General features: G+C 36.3%; 2 protein-coding genes and 1 long non-coding RNA gene across 3 annotated transcripts; 2 read left to right on the forward strand and 1 right to left on the reverse strand.

Moving 5' to 3' along the window:
- The first annotated feature begins 393 nt into the window (after positions 1 to 393).
- LOC140863561 (MAG2-interacting protein 2) lies at positions 394 to 14,901 on the forward strand. The gene is made up of 12 exons (XM_073267081.1): positions 394 to 841; positions 930 to 981; positions 1,983 to 2,156; positions 3,944 to 4,145; positions 4,262 to 4,482; positions 5,415 to 6,408; positions 6,977 to 7,938; positions 8,770 to 8,852; positions 9,548 to 9,907; positions 10,414 to 11,608; positions 11,727 to 11,992; positions 12,086 to 14,901. The coding sequence occupies exons 1-12, from the start codon at positions 755 to 757 to the stop codon at positions 14,684 to 14,686; spliced, it is 7,197 nt and encodes a 2,398-aa protein (XP_073123182.1). The 5' UTR covers positions 394 to 754; the 3' UTR covers positions 14,687 to 14,901.
- A 987-nt stretch (positions 14,902 to 15,888) lies between these two features.
- LOC140867008 (uncharacterized) lies at positions 15,889 to 17,491 on the forward strand. Its single transcript, XR_012145016.1, has 3 exons — positions 15,889 to 16,087; positions 16,814 to 16,974; positions 17,065 to 17,491. It is a non-coding gene; the product is annotated as an uncharacterized lncRNA (long non-coding RNA).
- A 735-nt stretch (positions 17,492 to 18,226) lies between these two features.
- On the reverse strand, positions 18,227 to 20,113 carry LOC140863562 (AAA-ATPase At2g46620-like). The gene has a single exon (XM_073267082.1). It carries the CDS (start codon positions 19,904 to 19,906, stop codon positions 18,443 to 18,445), a length of 1,464 nt encoding a protein of 487 aa, XP_073123183.1. The 5' UTR covers positions 19,907 to 20,113; the 3' UTR covers positions 18,227 to 18,442.
- Between the last annotated feature and the right edge of the window lie 1,068 nt (positions 20,114 to 21,181).

Below are 21,181 nucleotides of genomic sequence, written 5' to 3' on the forward strand. Positions count from 1 at the left end.
TTACGCTTAATCCAGTCAAACTATGATTTCACTGCTTTTTCCTCGCTTTGCTTCAAAGCGGAGCTTTTTCTTCACGCTCCACGCTTAATCGCGCTTAATTGGCGCTTAAGCGCGCTTTTTAGAACACTGCATGAGATTGCTGAAAAACTCATATTACTATTAACCCCTTGTGTTTGAAATTTCGAGCACAAATACCTCTGAAAATATGTATGAACAAGGAGTTGTGTGCTCAAAATTTGAAAACATAGGGGGTATGTGCTCAAGATTAAAAAAACACAAGGAACTAATAGATAATTTTTTTTTCATAGAGAATTTTAGCAATCTCGATATTTAACAGAAATAGTGTATGCAATTATCCCAATATTTAATATTATATATATTAATATAGCAATCCTGCTATCATCATATGGTAACAAAATTGGATTCAAATTCCAGATGGCAATCAACCAGGCTTGGGCTTGCTCTTGCTTGTAAAGGCCCATAATACGAAACTTCTGGGCCAATGGCATAGAACTTGTACGGAATCTCGATCGAGCATAGGATTTCCGTGATGTTGAAGTCGTGTAGGTCCATGCGCTTCTAAGTTCTAATCTTCACACGACTATCGATCTTCCCTACAGTGTTCTGCAGTTCCGTGCGATTTTCCGGCATGAGAATTTAGATCGAGGCGAGACGACTGAAATTTAGCCGTAGCTTTGATGCACATATATATACGAGTAGGTTGAAATTTTTTGCGTCGCATTCGTGTAAGAACATGGAGGATACGGTGCAGGAAGCGCTCTTCGAGACGCGCCGCCACGCTTCGAGACCGTTCTGTTCCAATTATCCACCGCAGCAACAGGTACTATCTTTAGTTGCTTTGAGTACTTGATTATCTTATTCGGATATATTATATGCCAATGTAATCGGTTGAAATTTGATTGCTCAAGCTAAATGAAGATGGTGGCGGAGGAAGTATACTTTCGTTTCTCCCATTTCGAGGTGAATTTCATTTTCTCTGGATTTAAGAATTTATTGATTTGATCTATTATGATTTTGTTATTTGATCGGTTTAAGAAAAGATTCTGTGCCTGAATTGAATTTTGGAAGATTGGCATGTGCATAGCGTTTTGACATATCATAGAACAATCATTTAAATACAGCCAGTTTGCGATCAGCAGAAAAGGGTCATTAAAATGTCAATTTAAACATCCCAGCAGCAAGAATCAAATCCAACACCTCGCCAGTGCTCATCATGTTGAAAATTTTCAGGCTTAGTGAAAATGCATGTCCGTGGAGTTTAATAACTGGCGTATGATTTTATTTCTTTTACCATTTTGATCCTCTATTAAAGAATGTTATTGAGGGGATGTGTTAAGTCATAAGAAGTTGCTTCCCGTAATGAAGTTGTTTGAACTCCGCTTCTGAATGTTAATCGGATGGAAGATTTGTGCTTCAGCGTGAAAAGAAGTTGGAAAATACTCGAGTGAGTTGCTATTGACGACACAAGGATGAATTATAAGTGAGTTATTCTTTGAATAACTGCTTACGGGGGAGAGATGAATATAATATAAATTATGTCTGCCTTGTACAGATCTCGGTATCAAAATGTGCAGTTGTTCTATCGGACTTCATTGTCATAGTCCTCGTTACCAGAACAAAGAGTTCTTAATGGCGTCTTTTCTTTCAAATGAATAAACTATTTGAGTATGGCCAGGTCCTGAAGAAGAGTGAAAATCTGAAACAAAATCATGTAAACGAATGTTGCCTTCTAGAGAAGTCATAAATTGTAGCTCAAGATTAGTTTTGTCCACTACCCTTAACCAGTACACAATACAAAGTGATGAGATCCTTTAGATATTGATTAGTTTCATTGTGTTTATCTGATCAGCTGTTGGATCATGTCTATTCTTCATTGTGCGATAGAAGTTGCGTTATTTGTGTCTTTGTGGTGCTTTTGTTGTTCCTTATTCTGATGCATTTATTTCCTATACTCTACTAAGGCATTACACAGCTTAAAGAGAGATGGAGCGACTATAAGAAACCGAGAAGACTGAGAAGATTAGCATCCTTGTTTGTATCTGAAGAAGGTGTTTATGTTGCTGTAGCTTCCAGAAATCAAATAACAATTTTGCAGAAGGGTGATGATTACCAGGAGCCAGTGGGAACTTTTCATTGTAAGATATACTGGTCTCTTAATTAAATGTGGAATGGTTGTAATCTCACAATAGAACTATAGAAGTTCTGGATGTGTGCCAGTTTTACTTCAGTTTCCCTTTGAAAATATAAAACAAGTGTTTTTTTTAGCTATTATACCAAAACAGTATAGTACTTTTGTTCCATCTGAAAAGAACTTTAAAAAGGGAATTCTATTTAATTTAGTATTTTTTCAAACTAAATACCTTTACATCCAAACTCACCCATAATATATAGTAGCGAGAGTGAGTGAAATCATGGAATTTTATGATGTGTACTTGCAAAAGCTTCAAATTGATAATAAGCTGTAGCGTGACTTTTGTATCCTGTGCTATGTTACACCTGTTGGAATGATTTTGCCTCTTTTTTCTTATGCATTAAGGTACTATGGTGTTGGAAAGTAATGTCCATAGACTTTTAATCGTAAGTTTATTTTCCCGACCAGACTCATAATCATTTCAGGTGGACAATGGGAGGAATCTTTTAGGGTCATCAATACTTCTGTATAATCTTAATACCTTAAATTCAATCACGATGAAACTTAAGATGAATATATATTTTTTCCATAATGAAAGTTGGTGATCTATTTGTGCTTCACGAACCTTCGTCTCAATCTGATTATAATCAACACTTTTGTGACCGAGGGCTATGAAGGGTCAAAATTTTCCTCGAATTCTAAGTCCTCATCAAACTCATTGGTCATGTAATCTGCATCAGCCTCCCAACGCAGTGGAAGAGCCAGACTTTAAAATAAAAATAAAATGGCGTATTGTGAAATTTATAAAAGTTTTTGACGGATACTCATGTAACTAAAAACTGTTACTTTGCCCCTTTTTTATTCATAAAAATTACACAATGGAACAAATCACAACATAACTCCTCATATACTGTTATACTTTAACAAATCTTATTGTTTAATAAAATTTTATTTATGTAACCATAGTATTTGTTTTTATAAGAAAAGTAAAATATTATATAATTAAAATAGGGTTGATTACAAAGGTGAACCAGTGGTCCACAACTAGCACTAATCTACTACGAGAAAAACAAACTACTTCAATACTAGGCTCCAATCTCTATACAAATCTGAAAGCGCAAACGATCGGAATTCTGTTAAATTATGTATCCAAGCTGCAACTGTTAACTTAATCTTATCCCAAATTTCTCCAAACGAAACTTCTTTGTCTTCGAAGATCCTGCTATTTCTTTCCATCCAAGCTGACCAACAAACGCAGTGGGTAATAGCTGCCCACAGAATTCTCCCCTTTCTTCCCAGTAACCATAGTATTCATACACAAAATAAAAGTATATTTTATAAATAAACATAAAACACATTATTGTGTGGAGGATATCTGTTTAGTCATAATGAAGTTGTTTGTAATTATGCATATGATTTGATAAAAGATGTATGCTTGTTAATCATTTAAAAATCTTCCATTGTTGCACATTAAGTTTTATTTACATTCTGAGATAATTTATGTAATAATTTAGATAGATTTGTAGTATTTTTTTATATATCAAAGTAATATAACATTGTGTTATTATTTCAATCACATTTTACATCCGTACAACTTTCTAGGGTGTGTAAATAATACATTATAGGTAATGAAACAAAAAATCAAAATTCGAGGTGGGCATTTGTACACCACGCGATAGACTGGCTCCATCATTGTAGGATGATCTTTGCAGATCTCCAATGCCATTTGATTTGTAGAACATTTATTTGTCTGGAAAATATTTCTCATTTGTTCTGGTTTACCTTATGCAGGTGGGAATGCTGACACATTTACATGCGGAACTTGGTCCGAATCTCATGAATTACTAGGTGTTGTGGATGATATGAATACAATCTACATTATCAAACCAAATGGAGAGGAAATAACTAGAATTGCCAAGAAGCATTTAAATATCACCTTGCCTATCGTTGGTTTGATAGCGAAGGATAATACTTATGAGAAATCGTCTCCTTTGTAAGCTTATTTCATTTGATTTCTTCTCATATCATTCATTACATTCAAAGTTGCTACTTGCAATTGATAGCTTTTCCACGAGTTCTAGCATTTGAGCCAAAATATGATTTTTTCAGGTGTTCCTTCACTATTTTTCTTTTGGATGGTTCATTTCATGATATTGAGATCTCGAAGGATCCAAGTGCATCCATTTTCTCAGCACAGGCCTTGAACAACACATCGATGCTAAGACAGCGTCTTCAGGATGTGTACTGCTGCGATTATTGCCCAAAACTGTCTTTGCTTGTAGTAGTCAGCAACACTGGAGATATGCAATCTACATCTTACAAGAGCTCTGGTATTATTTTCACTCCTTTTCTCCACTCCATAGTCCATATGACATCTAAAAACTTTTATTTTCATTTGTTTATCATGGCATCATTTTTTCTGATTGTTTCTAATAATAGACACGTAGCTGTGGAGGAACTTTGAACCAACAGAAAGATTTTCTCATAGTTTATGTACCATTAATGGCTTTGACATGGTAAAAAACAAGATTATAAAAAGCGTGAAGCGCAACGAAGCATTACGATCAACATTCAAGCTTGAAAAGTTTAAGCGGGTTTAGTGAGAGATCAAGTCAATAAATAGATTAAATAACATATAAACTTCAAGAATAAATTTTCAAGTTAATCAAAAGTTCAAAACCATAAGTTTTAAAAATCACAAATTGTGTGGAGTTAAACTTTTTCTGATCGCTGTTACGTTAAGTATTGTCTCTTAGTCACAAAGTAAGGAGGGGTTCAAGACACTTATTTCGATGCTTTTAAGGGTTTTTTGTTTAAAAATTCAATGTTATTAAATATTTATTATTTAAAAGAAAGTTTAAAAGTTAAAAGCGATAAAATAAATAAATATCCTAATTTTTTTTGTAAAAAATTGGTTTTTAACTCTTTTTCGCATTTTGTGTGCTTTTTCACCATTTTTATATGCTTAACTTAATTAATATGGTCAAACAAAGGGTTGACTACTTTTGCCCTAAGTGAAGCTTTTTCCTCACTCTTCACGCTTAATCGCACTTTTTAGAAGACTGGTAAAAAGTGACAGTCACTAGTTATGTTTGTCTGGAACTAGGTTTAACATTTTTTTAACCCTCGGAAATTCTTAGTTAAAGTCCTTGTGGAACTTAGGTACCATTCCCCTCCCATATAATATACTCTTTCTCCGGAGAAAAAAAACAATGACATAAAAAATATATATATTTTAACTTTATGTCAAATCTTCTTTTAGGATCTTGCATTGTTTCTCTTTGGCGAAGGGAAAAAAATTCACAAATGGAGCCATTAGTGTTTTCGAATTTTGAAGGATCATATGCCATACCTGAAGGATGCCACGGTCAACTAACTTATCCAAAGATATTATTTTCACCGCACAGAAAATTTGTTGCTACCCTGGACACAGAAGGATGCTTGTTTGCTTTTAAATTTGACGAAAAAAGCTGTTCTCTGTCAAAACTTTTTGTTGGTGAGAGTCACAACTTAAATGTGATGAATGAAACATCAAGCAGCGGGGCAGAATTTTTTCCCGATGTTGCGGATTTTACCTGGTGGTCTGATGATATAGTTATGGTTGCAAAAAGAAATGGCACCATTGCCATGGTTGGCATTCTCAGTTGTGTAACTGCATCAAAAGAGGATGTTGTATATTCAATGCCCATTTTAGAAAGAACAAAGCAATACCCTGGGCTTGTTTTTCTTTTAGATATTACCTCGCGAGAAGAGAGCTATAGATCATCTGATGCAAAAGGTGCTAGCCTTATTGAGAATGTCACGCTTGTGGGGCCTAATCGATTTGATGTTTCCAAGCTGGAATGGAGCTTAGTGTCATTGGTAAAAAGATCTGTTTCCGAAATCTATGATAAAATGATTAATGACCATAAGTATCAGTCTGCTGTTGATTTTGCTGATAGTCATGGACTGGACAAAGATAAAGTGCTAAAGTCACAATGGTTATCTTCTATCCAAGGAGTGCATGAGATAAATACTATATTGTCCACGATCAAGGACCAAGTTTTCATACTTTCTCAATGTGTAGACAAAGCAGGACCAACAGAAGATGCAGTGAGGACTTTACTTTCCTTTGGACTCCGCATAACAGACTTCTACAGATTTTCTGAGTCAGAAGATAATGAGTGTAAGCAAACTTGGGAGTTTCGTCTTGTAAGACTCAAGTTATTACGGTTGAGAGACAGGCTAGAGACATTTCTTGGGATAAACATGGGCAGGTGATAACAAGTGGTCACAGATTACCTTTATCTGTTGTTTTATAATTCATTTGTATAATTTTCCATCTGTGGTGCGAGAAACTTCATTACCTGTGTTAAGGTTTAGTTTTCTCAAGCAGGAATTTGTTTTGCTTGAAACAGGGCTTACAGAATCTGTTTTCATGTATGCAAATGTATTCAAAATCATGTTGTTAGGATTTCATCATATCATTAGTGAATGGGATCTAATTCTTCAGACGCCGTCAACTGAAACATATGGATAAATCTTGAGAATTTTGGGAGTCTGGCACAGTCCTCCATAAGACCCTCTGATAATTTTCCCTTAATGTGTGTTTCTTTGTCATGGAGTAGCATTTAATTCTTGGGCTACTTGTCCTTTTCATCCTTTTTACTTGTCAATCGGCTTGGTTATGAAATGAAAGAACTAGGTTTCGCATCTTTGAAGTTTTCATTTCGACGATTACAACAAGAATAAAGATAAACAATTGCTGTTTTTCATCCACCGTTTATGGTTTACAGTAGTATTGTGGTTTTCACTGACTTGCAGCTTAATGACTTAGCTTTGCAGGTTCTCTATGCAGGAGTATGGCAGATTCCGTGATTTGCCTATTAGTAAGGTTGCTTTAGTACTTGCAGAAAGTGGGAAGATTGGTGCCTTGAATCTTTTATTTAAACGACATCCATATTCTTTGATTCCCTCCACATTGGAAGTTTTAGCTGCTATACCTGAAACAATTCCAATTCAATCATACGCACAACTGCTTCCAGGAATTTCTGCTCCTTCAACTATTGTCCTCCGTGATGAGGATTGGGTTGAATGTGAGAAGATGGTATCGTTTATCAACAGTTCCCATAGTAAGCATGAGACTATCCAGATCATGACTGAACCCATCCTTATGAAATACACAGCATTTCAGTGGCCTTCCATTGCTGAGCTTTCTTCTTGGTACAAGAAAAGAGCTAGAGAAATTGACGAGCTCAGTGGTCAGATAGACAGTTGTATGCACTTGGTTGATTCAGCGATTGATAAGGGGATCCCTGAATTGCAGCAGTTTCGTGGGGATATCTTTTACTTGCAGCAACTTATATACGCTGATGAAATTGAAGACGAAAGACACTTTTCTATGAGCCTTGCCGCTTGGGAACAATTACCAGATTATGAAAAATTCAAGTTGATGCTAATGGGTGTCAGAGAAGATAATGTAATTTCTAGATTAAACAAAATGGCCCTTCCCTTTGTGCACAAGGTTCTCTCATTGAACACATTTTCTGAAAATGAAGGTTATCTGGTGCTAGATAGGGATGTAGATTCATTTTTGGACAGATGGCTGAAGGAAATTGCAGCACAAAATAAATTAGAATTGTGCTTAACAATAGTTGAAGAAGCATGGAGGGGCTTTGTAAACAATCAATTTTTCAAAAATGAGACGCAATTGGTGGATTGCTCTCTTGAATGTATATATTTATGCACTGATGTAAATCAATGGAGCACCATGTCTGCCATTCTGTCTAAACTTCCACAGATGCGAGGTAAATTTCTGAGGACGACACTCTTTAATGGTTAATCGAGTATAACATTTTACTTATAGTCTTGACCGGCTGTATGCATGTCAATCTCAAATGTATGTGCCTTCAGTGTATGCATTTGAAAACTTCAGTGGGAATTACCAAGTACTTAAAAATGACCCTAGGCAGGTATTGTGGTCAATTACTCGACCCTCTTCTAGAATAAGTTATTCTGGACTATAGCTTGAGACTTGATTTAACTTAAAAATAGTGAAACAATTTCTGACAGGATGAGCTGTGACTTTCCTGGTTTTTTGTTTTTGTTTTATTTCTTTAACTGAATTAATCCGGATGATTTTATGGAGAAAATCGAGTAAAACTAAAAATAGTTAAAATCAGATTATTAAGAGATTGGACTTTTGTTTACTGTTGATATGATTAGGGATTCGGTTTTTCTTTTGTCATCATTCGTGGATTTCTTGTTCGCCTTTTGTAATTATATCTTTCTCGTATATAATATAATATATTATCGTTTCTTATATAAAAAAAAAAGATAGTTAAAATTGAAGTTTACCAAAAGATGAAAGTAAAAGGCTTAGTTTAATCCTCTAGTTGATTACAATGATAATGAGAAATTAAGGTGTGATGAAAGTAAAAAATTTTAGTTTGAACTGTGAAAATATATGTGAAATATAGCTATTCAATTGTTTGCAAAAAATTCTGAATCCGTAGTTTTGGGCTGTCTTAATATAGTGCGATAATATCTATGTTTTTTTTTAAAAGTGACTATAATATCTATGTTTTGATTAAAAGTTGGAAGTGCTGAATATCACTGAATATGTTTTGGATTGACAGATCTTTCAGGTGAAGAAATCAAGCAAAGGTTCAAACTTGCGGAAGGCCATGTTGAAGCCGGAAGACTTTTGGCATACTATCAAGTTGTTTCTGTTGCTTGATGTTGATTACTTTTCCTGGGTGTTTTTTGTCTTTCGGTGTTGATTATGTTTCCTCTCTCTTTTTGATATTCTTTTATTTGTGTGGATACTGAAAAAGACCAATCTCATCTACGTGTCTTATATTGTCTGCACTCTGATTTGGTGATGCCTTAAATGGATTCTCTTCTTTCCAACATGAAATAAATTGTTCTGCTTCATAAGAATATCACCAAAGAAAAATATTGACATGTAATGGTATTGAAGGGATGTAATGTCTTAGATGGCCTTTTCTTCAACATCGAGGAAAGTTTGAAGTGAAAAGCAGAATATGCAAGTCTTGTCTTGATTGTGGTGCATGTTTATCACTTATCTTAATACAAGAAAATTAGGTAGTGTTTGGGAGAGCTTCTAGGAAGCACTTCTCAGCTTCTCCTTCACAAAATTTTGACATTTTGTGTAGGAAAAGCTAAAAAGTACTTCCTAAAACTCTTCCAAACACTACCTTAGACTATGAAGTCAGTTTTATGCCTCACTTGGTTTTTGAGACCTGCTCTTTCAGAAAAATTCTGCAATGGTGACCTTTATAGAGAGAATACCTTTGTCGATGTGCATGCCTGGGAACAATCAGTTTTGTCATGTTTACTTGTCAATATACCAAGTGCATGTTTTTAAAGAATTTTTTTTAAATTTTTGATCAGGTTCCAAAGCCCATAAGTTTTTTCCTGGATGCATGCGCAGATGAAAAGAGTTCAAAACAAATTATTCGCCTTGCACTTTCCAAATTTACTCGTTCACAGCCAGGCCGAATGGACCATGATTGGGCAAGCATGTGGCGTGATTTACAATCCCTTCAAGAAAAGGCATTTCCTTTTCTAGACTTGGAATACATGTTGATCGAGTTCTGCAGGGCTTTGCTTAAAGCTGGAAAATTTTCACTAGCAAGGAATTATTTGAAAGGCACCAGTTCTGTTGCCTTGGGAACAGAGAAGGGAGAAAATCTAGTTATCCAAGCAGCGAGAGAGTATTTTTATTCAGCGCCAAGCCTTACTTGTCCCGAGGTAAGTCTTAACATTGCTTCCTATTAACTGGAAAGTACCATGAGATGGATATACTTGCAGGTTATTTGCTAAACAATTTAACATTGTTGTGTAAATTAGTTTAATTAGTCTTATGTGGAATGAAATGCTTGCATGAGGCGTAAAAGCAGCACATTTTATAGTGTTTCGCGGTGGCATCTTTTTTAGCACCTTCAACTGTTTATTGTAAAACTTCATGAAAATTTTTGCAATAGTCTTGCCGTTCTGGCTTTCCTATAGAGCTAATTAGCACGAAAATCCAACTTAAACCAATGTGTTCTTGCTAGTGCTGCTATTTGCTACTCTTCTGGCTGCTGTCATGCATTACTTAGTAGCTTTGAATTTTAATTTTTACCATTTATTCCATTTTACAACACTTCCTTTAAGCCTCTGCCGTTGCAAGCTTTGAGAGTTAAAATTACCTCTATTGTCTATTCCGACACCTGCTGCTTAAATAATTGACTGAATCTTATGGAAGTTATATCCAGATCTGGAAGGCCAAGGAGTGCCTTAATATTTTTCCTGGCAGCAGAATTGTCAGGGTAGAGGCTGATGTCATTGATGCTGTTACTGTTAGACTTCCGAATCTCGGAGTCAACCTTCTCCCAATGGCATTTAGGCAAATCAAAGACCCTATGGAAATCATTAAGTTGGCACTCCCAGGTAAAAGTGGAGCTTATCTAAATGTTGATGACCTTATTGAAATTGCGAAACTTCTTGGACTGAGCGCACAGGAAGATATTTCAAATGTTCAAGAATTGATTGCAAGAGAAGCAGCATTTGCTGGAGATGTACAGCTGGCTTTTGATCTATGCCTTGTGCTGGCCAAAAAGGGTCATGGCTCCGTTTGGGACTTGTGTGCTGCAATTGCCAGAAGTCAAGTCCTTGAGAGTATGGATTCAAAATCCCAAAAATTGCTATTAGGTTTTGCTTTGAGCCATTGTGATGAAGAATCGATTGGGGAGCTACTCCATGAGTGGAAAGATCTCGACATGCGGGATTGCTGCGAAACTCTGGTTACGTTAACTGGAAGAGAACCTTCGGAATTTTTGGAACAGTTTTCATCCTATAGAGGTAGTTCGGAGATGGTTGATGTCAGTTTTGAGGATCAGGAATCACAGTTTGCTAAGGTGAAGAATTTTATCTCAATGGTGGCTGAAAATATGTTCTCAGAAAATGGATTTGATTGGGAGTCTTTTTTTAGAGAGAAAGGGAAACTTGTATCTTTTGCTGCATCATGGCTCCCATTTTTGCATGAGCTGAGTGAGGAGGCAGAATTTGGGAAAAAAATTGCTTCAGATTCAGCTTCGTCATACCAAAATGTTAGCACAAGGACAAGAGCAGTGGCGACTATTTTATCGTGGTTGACAAGGAATGGTTTTATCCCCAGAGATGATTTGATTGCCTCACTGGCTAAATCAATCATGGAACCACCTGTTTCTGATGTGGATGATGTTGTAGGGTGTTCTATTCTCTTAAATCTTATAGATGCTGTCCGTGGAGTTGAAATAATTGAGGAACAACTGAGTTTTAGGGGAAGCTATTATGAGTTTTCCAGCCTAATGAACATGGGGATGATATATAGCTTGTTGCACAATTACGGCATAGAATGTGAGAATCCTTCTCAGAGGAGAGAGCTGCTGCTGAGTAAGTTCAAAGAGAAACACAAATCACTCAATTCAGGTGATTGTAGAAGAATTTTGTTGGTCCAAATGTTGTTGGTGATTAGTTTTTCAATTATCTTCTACATGCTTTTTGTTTGAAATTTATTATGATTAACCTCTCTTTTAATAAAATACAGATGAATGGAATAATGTGCATGAAGCACAATCAACATTTTGGAATGAGTGGAGAGTCAAATTAGAACAGCAGAAGCATCTAGCAGATCAATCGAGAGTCCTGGAGAAAATAATTCCTGGTGTGGAAACTTCCAGATTTTTTTCTGGAGACATGGATTATATACAGCGTTCTGTGTTCTCACTTATTGACTCGGTTAAACTGGAGAAGAAGCATATATTGAAAGAGGCCTTAATTCTAGCTAATACCTATGGCTTGGATCACAACAAGGTATGCTTATTTGCTGTGTAGTCATTATAAGCAGTTGAAAACTTTAATATTTTGACATGTTGTAATATGTTCTATATGTCATTGTTGATTCAGATGCTTCTGTATTACCTGGGGACTATACTTGTTTCTGAGGTTTGGAGTGTTGATAACATCATGGAGGAAGTTTCACATTTTAGGGAAGAAATACTTGCTTCTGCTGGAGAGGCCATTAAAGTTATTACGTTATCTATCTACCCTGCATTGGATGGGCGCGACAAGCAGAGGCTTGCATTTATTTACAGTCTCCTCGCTGACTGCTATTTGCGGCTTCAAGAGTCGAAAGAATTACCTCCTGCAATTGAGCGAAATCAACCAAGTGCCCTTTGGCTTGCGCAGTTTTGTAGAAGTGTTGAGCAGGAATGCACTAAGGTCTCTTTTATCAAGGACCTAAATTTTAAAAACATTGCTGGATTGCAAGATCTGAACTTGGGTTGCTTAAATAGTGAAGTTTGTGCTCAAATTGATGAAAATAACGTGGATGTATTAGCTACAATGGTTCAGAACCTTGCTCATATATATGGTGACACTGCACCTGAGGGTCTTTTATCATGGAAATATGTCTACGTGCATTATATATCGAGCTCTTTGTCAACTCTAGAAGCTATAGCAGAGAGGGAAACTCATTTTCAGACGTCTGAAGATTTGCTCATCTTCATAAATGAAATTGAGCTGACATATGATGCTTGTGGAAAGCATATTAGATTTGTTGATCATCCAGGTGTCTTGGACATAGTGAAGCGCTTTTTCACTGTCATCTTCCCGGCCCATAAAAAATCATGGAACTTTCCTTTTGACTCAACTGGGAAAGAGTGTCTTATTAAACTTGTAAATTTCTGGCTCAGATTGATGAATGATGTGGAGAAGTTGGCACCATCGGATATTTCATGCCAAAGGTTTTGCTCTAAATGTTCAGCAATGTGTCTTGAAGTTTTCTTGAGTTTGCTGGTCGAGGAGATGGTATCCCCTAATATTGGTTGGGCCAGTGTGCTTAACTATGTGGGTTATGGTGTTATATGTAATGTTGCTGTTGAAATCTTTAACTTCTGCCGAGCAATGATTTTTGGAGGCTGCGAATTTGAATCTATCGCTCGATTGTTCACCGAAGTTGTATCACAACTCCCACCTGGATCAGAGTTGACAGAAACAGCTCCCAAAAGTTTTATTAATGTTCAAGATCTTCCAAACCTGTATCTGAGTATATTGGAAACCATTTTGCAAGAATTAACCGTTGGGTCCAGCGAAAATCGAAGTCTACATTACTTGCTATCGTCTCTGAGTAAATTCAAAGGAGACTTGGGTAACCTTAGGAACGTTAGGCTTGCTGTTTGGGATAGATTGTCGATTTTCTCCGACAACTTGCAGCTGCCAAGTCATCTTCGAGTGCATGCCTTGGTACTCATGCAATTTATCTCTGGTAGAAAGAAAAATCTGGAATTGCGGTCTTTCGAATGGCCAGCGTATCTTTTGCCATGGGAAGGATGGGATGATATGCAGGATCGAACTGCATATCCTGAGAATTCTGCTGACGAACCAAACGCGAAAGACGTTTCAATTACCCTGGTGGCCCTTAAATCTTCACAGTTGGTTGCAACGATCTCGCCTAACCTGGAAATTGTTCCAGAAGATATCCTTTCTGTGGACTCTGCTGTTTCCTGCTTCGTAAGAGTGTCAGAATCAGCCACTACTGCATTGCATGTAAACGCATTGCTGGATGTGTTGGCTGAGTTGGATGGGCACTTTACGACTCGAATTGACGAGGGTGCTTCTGCTGAGATGTCTGATGCTGCAAATAACTGGAGCAATGATGACTGGGACGAAGGCTGGGAAAGCTTTCGAGATGAGTCGACAGAGAAAGAGAGAGAGAGAAGCGACACTTTTTCGATCCATTTCCTGCATACTTGTTGGTTGACGATTACCAGGAAAATGATAACATTGTCCAGCCATAAGGACTTATTGAGATTGCTCGATCAAAAGTCAACAAGAAATGTCATATTACTGGATGAAGACGATGCTCGTAAGCTGACCGAATCTGCAAGAGAGGTGGATTGCTTTCTGGCTCTTAAATTGGCGTTAATGCTTCCATACAAAGCAATACAGCTGCAGTGCTTGGATGTCGTCGAAGACAAGCTAAAAGGAGGCATACCAGATAACCTCACTCGGGATCATTTCTTCTTTGTTCTCGTATTATCTTCAGGAATTTTATCCACTATAATCACCAAAACCTCGTACGGTACCACCTTCTCTTTCCTATGCTACATGGTTGGCAACTTTTGTCATCAGTATCAGGAGGCTCGATCATCAAGTACAAGACACGATGGCATCATCGGAGGTGAGAAAGATGAAGAAAATCTCGATTCTCTCTTCGTGAAAATTCTCTTCCCATGGTTTTTATCCGAGCTTGTGAAGGCGGATCAGTCGTTTCTAGCTGGAGTGATCATCACACGATTCATGAACATGAATGCTTCCCTCAGTTTAATCAACGTTTCGGATGCCTGTCTTATAACATATTTGGGAAGAAAACTCCAAGAACTGCAAGAAAGGGAATCGACGGGGGAGCAAACGAGCTTAGGTGAGCAGTTATCGAATACTATTGCCAGTTTGAGAAGCAACTTAGGGAATTTGGTCCAATCTGCACTTTCTTTACTTCCAACTTAGACTAGATCTAGATAGTCTTTGTGCATGTCACATTTTTTGACAAAGTTGCGTCAGGGGAAACGTCGCTATTTATTTACTTCTGGTGTATAGACCATGGGTCTTGTACAAAGATGAGTTTGTATATTTTCATCGAACTGGAGGGGTAAAAATTTGGTGGTTAATTCGGAAATTTAAGATAGTATTTATATTTATATTTATATTTATATTTATATTTATATTTATTTTATTTAGTGTAGTTATTTAAGATACATTCAGTAACAGAGCTGTAATTTTTTTGTGCGTTGAAAATAATATTTTGGAAAAAAAAAAAGCGAGTGTGATTCAAAGTGACTGTTAAGAATTTACATGATTAATACCTTTTTACCTTTTTTCGTAGATTATTTTATTAATTTCGTGTTTTACCCAATATTAATTATTGCTTTAGGTCTTTTGTAAGTAGGTTTTGTAGATTGTGATACTTTAGATATGTCGATATGATCTACACATGTAATGAAAAATAATATTTTTGTAAAAGTATTTTTCTTAAAGAACATATTTTTTGTGAGATGATTTATATTTGTAAAGATGACCAGAAATTAGGTGAAATATGCAATTTTCGGTCATCTTATTTTCGAACATTGGGGTTGAACTTTTTGTCATATGATATATCGTTGGATTCACATTTTCGAGACGATTTTACCGTGAAAATTTCAAGACAATCGGAGTTAATATTTTTTCATGAGCCAGGTAGATAAAAAATTTGTCTCGTAAAATTAACTTGATAAATCGTTTTATAAAATGGTGTTTTTAAAAACCGGCGAATAGCTTGAAAAATTAATAATTTATTGATTTTCAAACATCATCTAGCTAAAGAGAATATGTTAATTTCACTAAATAACTTTTATTTGACCATGATTTGGAAATATAACCTTCTCATTTGTTTTCTTTTGTTTGATCTTTATATTTATTTTGTGATTGAAGGTCATTTTGCAAAAAATTTTTGAAAAAATATCATCAAAATATTTGTTTGACCAAAGTTATTTTTCAAACTATTATGAGGTTGATTTTGTCTAGTTTTATTTGAAAAGAAGGGGATAAAAAAAAAGAGTTTATTTATTTTCGATATATTTTTTTTGTTAAAAAAAACATTTTATCCAACGATGCATACATTGGTAATAAAGGGCTAAGATGGCGAGTATGCTCATAGTTTATATTTTCATTTACAAAAATTATAACACAGCACCTGATCCAAGAGCCAGAAACTAACCACCGCAAATAGATTGCTTCATCCCTCTACAACTGCCTGCTAATTCTTTCAGAAATCAACGTAACATGATCAAGAAATGGAGAGGCTGCCCGCAGATATTTGTATCAAGATTTTAAGTTTGTTGGATCATCAAAATCTCGCAACTGCTCAATTGGGTTAGTGTTACAATTCTCTCTTCTTTCTTCAACTGTCAACTTTTCCTTGTTCTTCTGGATTTGGGGAAACTTTTTTTGCTCGAATTCTTGTTAAGATCTGATCTGTGTTTCTTGTTTCATGCTTATTTTGTTACAGTTGATCATTTTGATGGTTGCGTTTGTTTTCATGAATTGGAGTAACCGAATCATTTGATCCAGTTCACAGAGCTTAGATTTTTTAATAAAACTCAAAAATGGATAAAACTCTATTGATTTATGTGGAAAAACAGATCCAATGAACTGGTGGTTTCTGTACTTTTGAGCTCGCAATTCATGGCTTTTAAGGATAAATTAAGATCAGTTTCCCAATTTTGTGGATTTGCTCCACGCATCAACCTGACTCGTGTATATCAATTCGAAAATTAACTCCTCGGAGAGATGGTGAAATCCAACTAATTGAGTAATAAAAGTTTTACACATGCATCAGTGCGTGCATCAGTGCGAAGATTAACACCAATTTATGTGATGAATTTGATGATTTCTTCCTGTTTGTAATGTACGTATTTAGCCGTGGACGGTTGCTTACATGTTCTAACCTTATTTCACTCTTTATCATTTATGATCAAACTCATGAAACTTGAAATATCATCTCCTAAGTTTGTCAGAATCATTTGATTCTTGATACCTATAGTTTAATTTTCTATCAGTATTACTGATTCAAGGTAGAAGTTTGGTTTGTGGTCTAAGTGTGTAGGAAATGGAGAGACTTGTCAATTGACGACACACTATGGTATAACCTCTTTAAGGAAAGATGGGGGATTGATCGTGCCACATTTTATGAGCCCATAGATTTCGAAGTCGTGGAAAGATGTCTTCATTGTCCAAGATCGTTGCGACCGAATAGGATTGTAAGCAAAGAGTATAAGTTTGATTGGCTCATTTAGTTTGCATTGAATCGTATTTGCATCACGGGAATAAAAATATCTTCTTTTTTTCAGGGGATTGAAAATTATAAGGGAAGGAAACGATTATCTTTTAGTTCATCGAGGTGAAATTCAACGACATTTGGGTTCTAGACGAAAAGAGTCACGAGAACTTGAATCGTTCGGTCTGGATGATGGCTATGGAGGACAAGAGGAGGAACCATGTTCAAGTATCTTGGACAGGATCCTTTTTTTCATCGGGGACTTGGAATCTGCTTCAGTTGGTTTAAAAAGAAGCCGGTTGATATAGAAATTGCTGAATTTGGTATGATTCTTTTGTTCAAATTTGTATTGGTTATCTGTATAATACATAAACTTTTGTAAAATTCATCCCTAAATCACAACTTAAGTACTCTTTTTACTACTGTAATGATCAATTCTTGTATTTGTTGAATTTGTGGAATTTTTTACAAATTGTTGATACCCCAATCTGTATTTTAAGCTAGCGTGATTGTTTTGGTATAATATTATGGTGCATTTGGATAGAGGGATTTGACAAAGTACTTGGATTTTTGCTTTAGTTGTGGGACTTCAACGGGATTTTTGCGTTAGTTGTGGGACTTCAATGCCCCAGACCCAGTGACCATATCACTTGGATTATTATGGGGGTTTTTCTTTTTCTTTTTTAAATTTTTATCACAAGGGTACTTTTGAGGAATTTGAAGAGATTCATGGGAAATTCTATGCTAATAAGGTGAAAAGCGTGAGCCACACAATAAATGAAGGACGATGATACACCGTGTGTGTTGATTAAACCTGATAGATCATAGAATCTCCCGAGATTTAGTACTCCAACATGTGTATAAATCTGAAACACTACATTCAAAGTGGTATGAATGATTTTTTTAAAATATATATATATATATATTGATGAAAAATTTCATAGAATTACCAAGACAAGACCATCCACCAACTTACAGCAAAACCCACAAGACAAACACAATAAGTATTTTGTCAAATCAGAGCTGCCATGCATAAGAAGATAAGATTGAACTTTTGAGAGCAACAATGACACTCACTTTTAATCATTTCATTCGTCAATTTTGTGAAATAATTTATAAAAAAAATTATTTTTTATGTCAAAAACATTATGATAGCGTTTTTGTTAACACTATGATCACATATTTGTTAACATTACAGCCAAAGCAACACTATGATCACATATTTTATAACATCACAACCATTACTTGTATGGTCTCACATACATAATCTACAATGATGAGACATCAATTAGTTTTAAATGGAACCAACGAATGCACCTAAAATTACATCTAATAAAACTCGTAATACAAGTTTTGTTCTTGTACATGCCAATCAATGAATAAATCCCATCCCAAGATTAACAAAAAAAAAAAAAAAATCCAATTATGAACCCGAAAACCCGACTACATATCTATGTTGTATTCAAATCCGAGTTCTCCCTCTCATTCATATACATATCCAATTTCTCCATAGAAGCCTTCCTACTACTCCTTGCCCTCAATAGTCCATACAAGTTCTTGATCTCCTTCATCGGATGTATTCCATTTTGACCGTCTTTCGGGACCAAGCCGGAATCCAACGACTCCTCCGAGTCCCTACCCGAGGCCGACCCGCTCAATCGCCTCCCGACCCGGCTCGCCAAGTTACCCTGCAAAGCCGTGATAACGGTTTTCAAAGCACGGGTGGGTGAGCCTCGGTTCGAGACCATGATCTCTCCTATCTCGGCCGGGCTCAATGTCGCCCCGATTTGGAAATTTTCCTCCACTTGTGAGAACAATTTGTGATCTTTGAGGCCTAAATGGCTGCTAGCCAAGGATTTGAAAGCAGTGAAATCGCAGAGTGGGAAGTGAATGTGAACGTCGATTCTGCCGGGCCGGAGGAAGCTGGCTTCGATGTTTTCTTTGCTGTTCATCGTGAAAATCATGACCCTTTCTTCCCCACAGGAAGAAATTATTCCATCCATGAAGTTGAGGATCCCAGAAAGGCTCACGGCCGTCGATTTCTCGGCCAAATAACGGTCCAGATCCTCTACCACGAGCAGGGACTTGTTCGTCGTTTGCAGCAAGAGGTATTTTAGATCCGAATCGCTGGTGATTCTGTGCAGATTGATTTCGTAGATATCGTAGCCCAAGAATTTGGCCATGGCGGCGACGAAGGTGGATTTACCCGTGCCCGCTGGCCCGTAGAGGAGGTAGCTTCGCTTCCATACTTTGCCCAATCGATGGTAATGCTGCTTGGATTTCAGGAAATTATCCAAATCGGATTTGATTCTGGTTTTCAGATCCGAATCCATCACGATCGTCTCCATGGTGGCGGGATGCGTGAACGAGGTTGATCTCCACCGTCCGTTCCGGTGAAATTGGGTATCCACGTTCACGAACAGCCTCACCTCTTTCCTCTTCTGCTCGATCTCATCGAACACTTGATGAATATGCTGGAAGTAAGGGACCAAAATCCGGCGCTTATCGTTCCTCCGCATCTTCAAATCGAGCGATTTCGACCCACCTTTATCGGAATTCTCCACTTTCCAGTACACTCTGGCGCCGAGGAAGTTGTCGGTGATTGTTTGATTATCGTCGAGAATCACACTGATTTCGGTGGATTTGGAACTGGAAAAAAGGTTGGCGAAATCGGAATCTTCAACGGCGGGGAGAGAATTCAGGTACGTGTAAACCTTCCTGTACAGCTGATTTTCCTGCATGTTTTCGTTGAATTTGGGCACCCTGTAGAACTGGTAAGCATAGCAATTATCTTCCAAAATTCTCCATACTTTCTTCAGGCCATAGATTAAGCTTGTTTTGGACAAGAATCTGAGTCCCACACCCAGTAAAACCATCGAAATCAACAAAATTCCAAGATTTGCAAGTAACATCATGATTGCAGAATTTGAATGAACAAAAATGGAAGAAAAAAAAAGCCCAGATTTTGGGTTAAACCAAGAAACTGGGGAGAATCATCCGAATCCAAAATTTGATTATGACGAGAATTGTTTCAAGATTATAAATATATAATGGAAAGAAATTAGGTTTGAAAATTCTGGAGAAATCAATATAGCCGGCAGGCAGTTGCTGTGGTATAACTGGATTGGTCAATATATGTGAAAATGCGACTGGGGCTTTGCAGCTGTTTTTATATGACTAGGTTGAGGAATTTTGTAGGATAATTAGGGGTGCAAACGAATCGAATATGTTTGTGAGTTTTACGAGTTCGTTCAATAAATATTTGATTCGTATTCGAGCTTATCGAATTCGAGCCGAATTCGAACATGTTCGAACTTTTTTTCGAGCCGAGCTCGAGCCGAAATTACTCTGTTCGATCGTTCGCGAATAGTTCGCGAACCTTAATATTTAGTTAATATAATATAATTATATAATAAATATATATACATTTCGAACTTTTTCGAACTTTTCGAGCTTTTCGAACCATAATATCCGAATAGTTCACGAATAGGTTCAAATATTTCGAACCGAACTCGAACTTAATTTCGAGCCGAGCTCGAGCCAAAATATTTGAAATTATCGAACTTCGAATCGAGCTCGAACTCGAATATACTCTTATCGAGCCGAATTCGAGCCTTAAAATTTTATCATTATTCGGTTCGATTCGGTTCGTTTGTACCCCTAGATACAACCAGTCCATTTCTACCAAAAAAAAAATAAAATTAAACGATTTTACGAATCAATTTTGTGATATCAATATCTTATTTTTATATTTTTAAAATTTTAAATATAAACATAATTGATTCATTAAAAAACAAAAATTCGTGTGATCGTTTCAAAAAAAAAACTACCCTTATATCTTTTGTCCATTTATACCACCTCACTCCCCAAACAAATCATCCAATGATGGTAAAAAAAAAAAAATCACTAATATCTTTTCACGTTTTTTAATGCATTGCATCACGTGAACAAATTAACAAAACTTCTCTTTTAGTCATTAGATTAAATGTTAGGTCACTGCTCATATGTCAGAATTGAACTATAACATTCTTTTCGGTTCAATTTTGGGTATCGTTTGGCTTGTGAAGGTATCGCTTGACTCTTTAGATGAGATAATGAAATGAAAGATAAGGATAACTTTTTAAAAAAAAAAATCATTTACAATAAAACTTGAGTGTAATACGAGATAATGAGATTAAGATATTGACAAG

This window comes from Henckelia pumila, chromosome 4, assembly GCF_033568475.1.
Source record: "Henckelia pumila isolate YLH828 chromosome 4, ASM3356847v2, whole genome shotgun sequence".
NCBI classification, from domain to species: Eukaryota; Viridiplantae; Streptophyta; class Magnoliopsida; order Lamiales; family Gesneriaceae; genus Henckelia; species Henckelia pumila.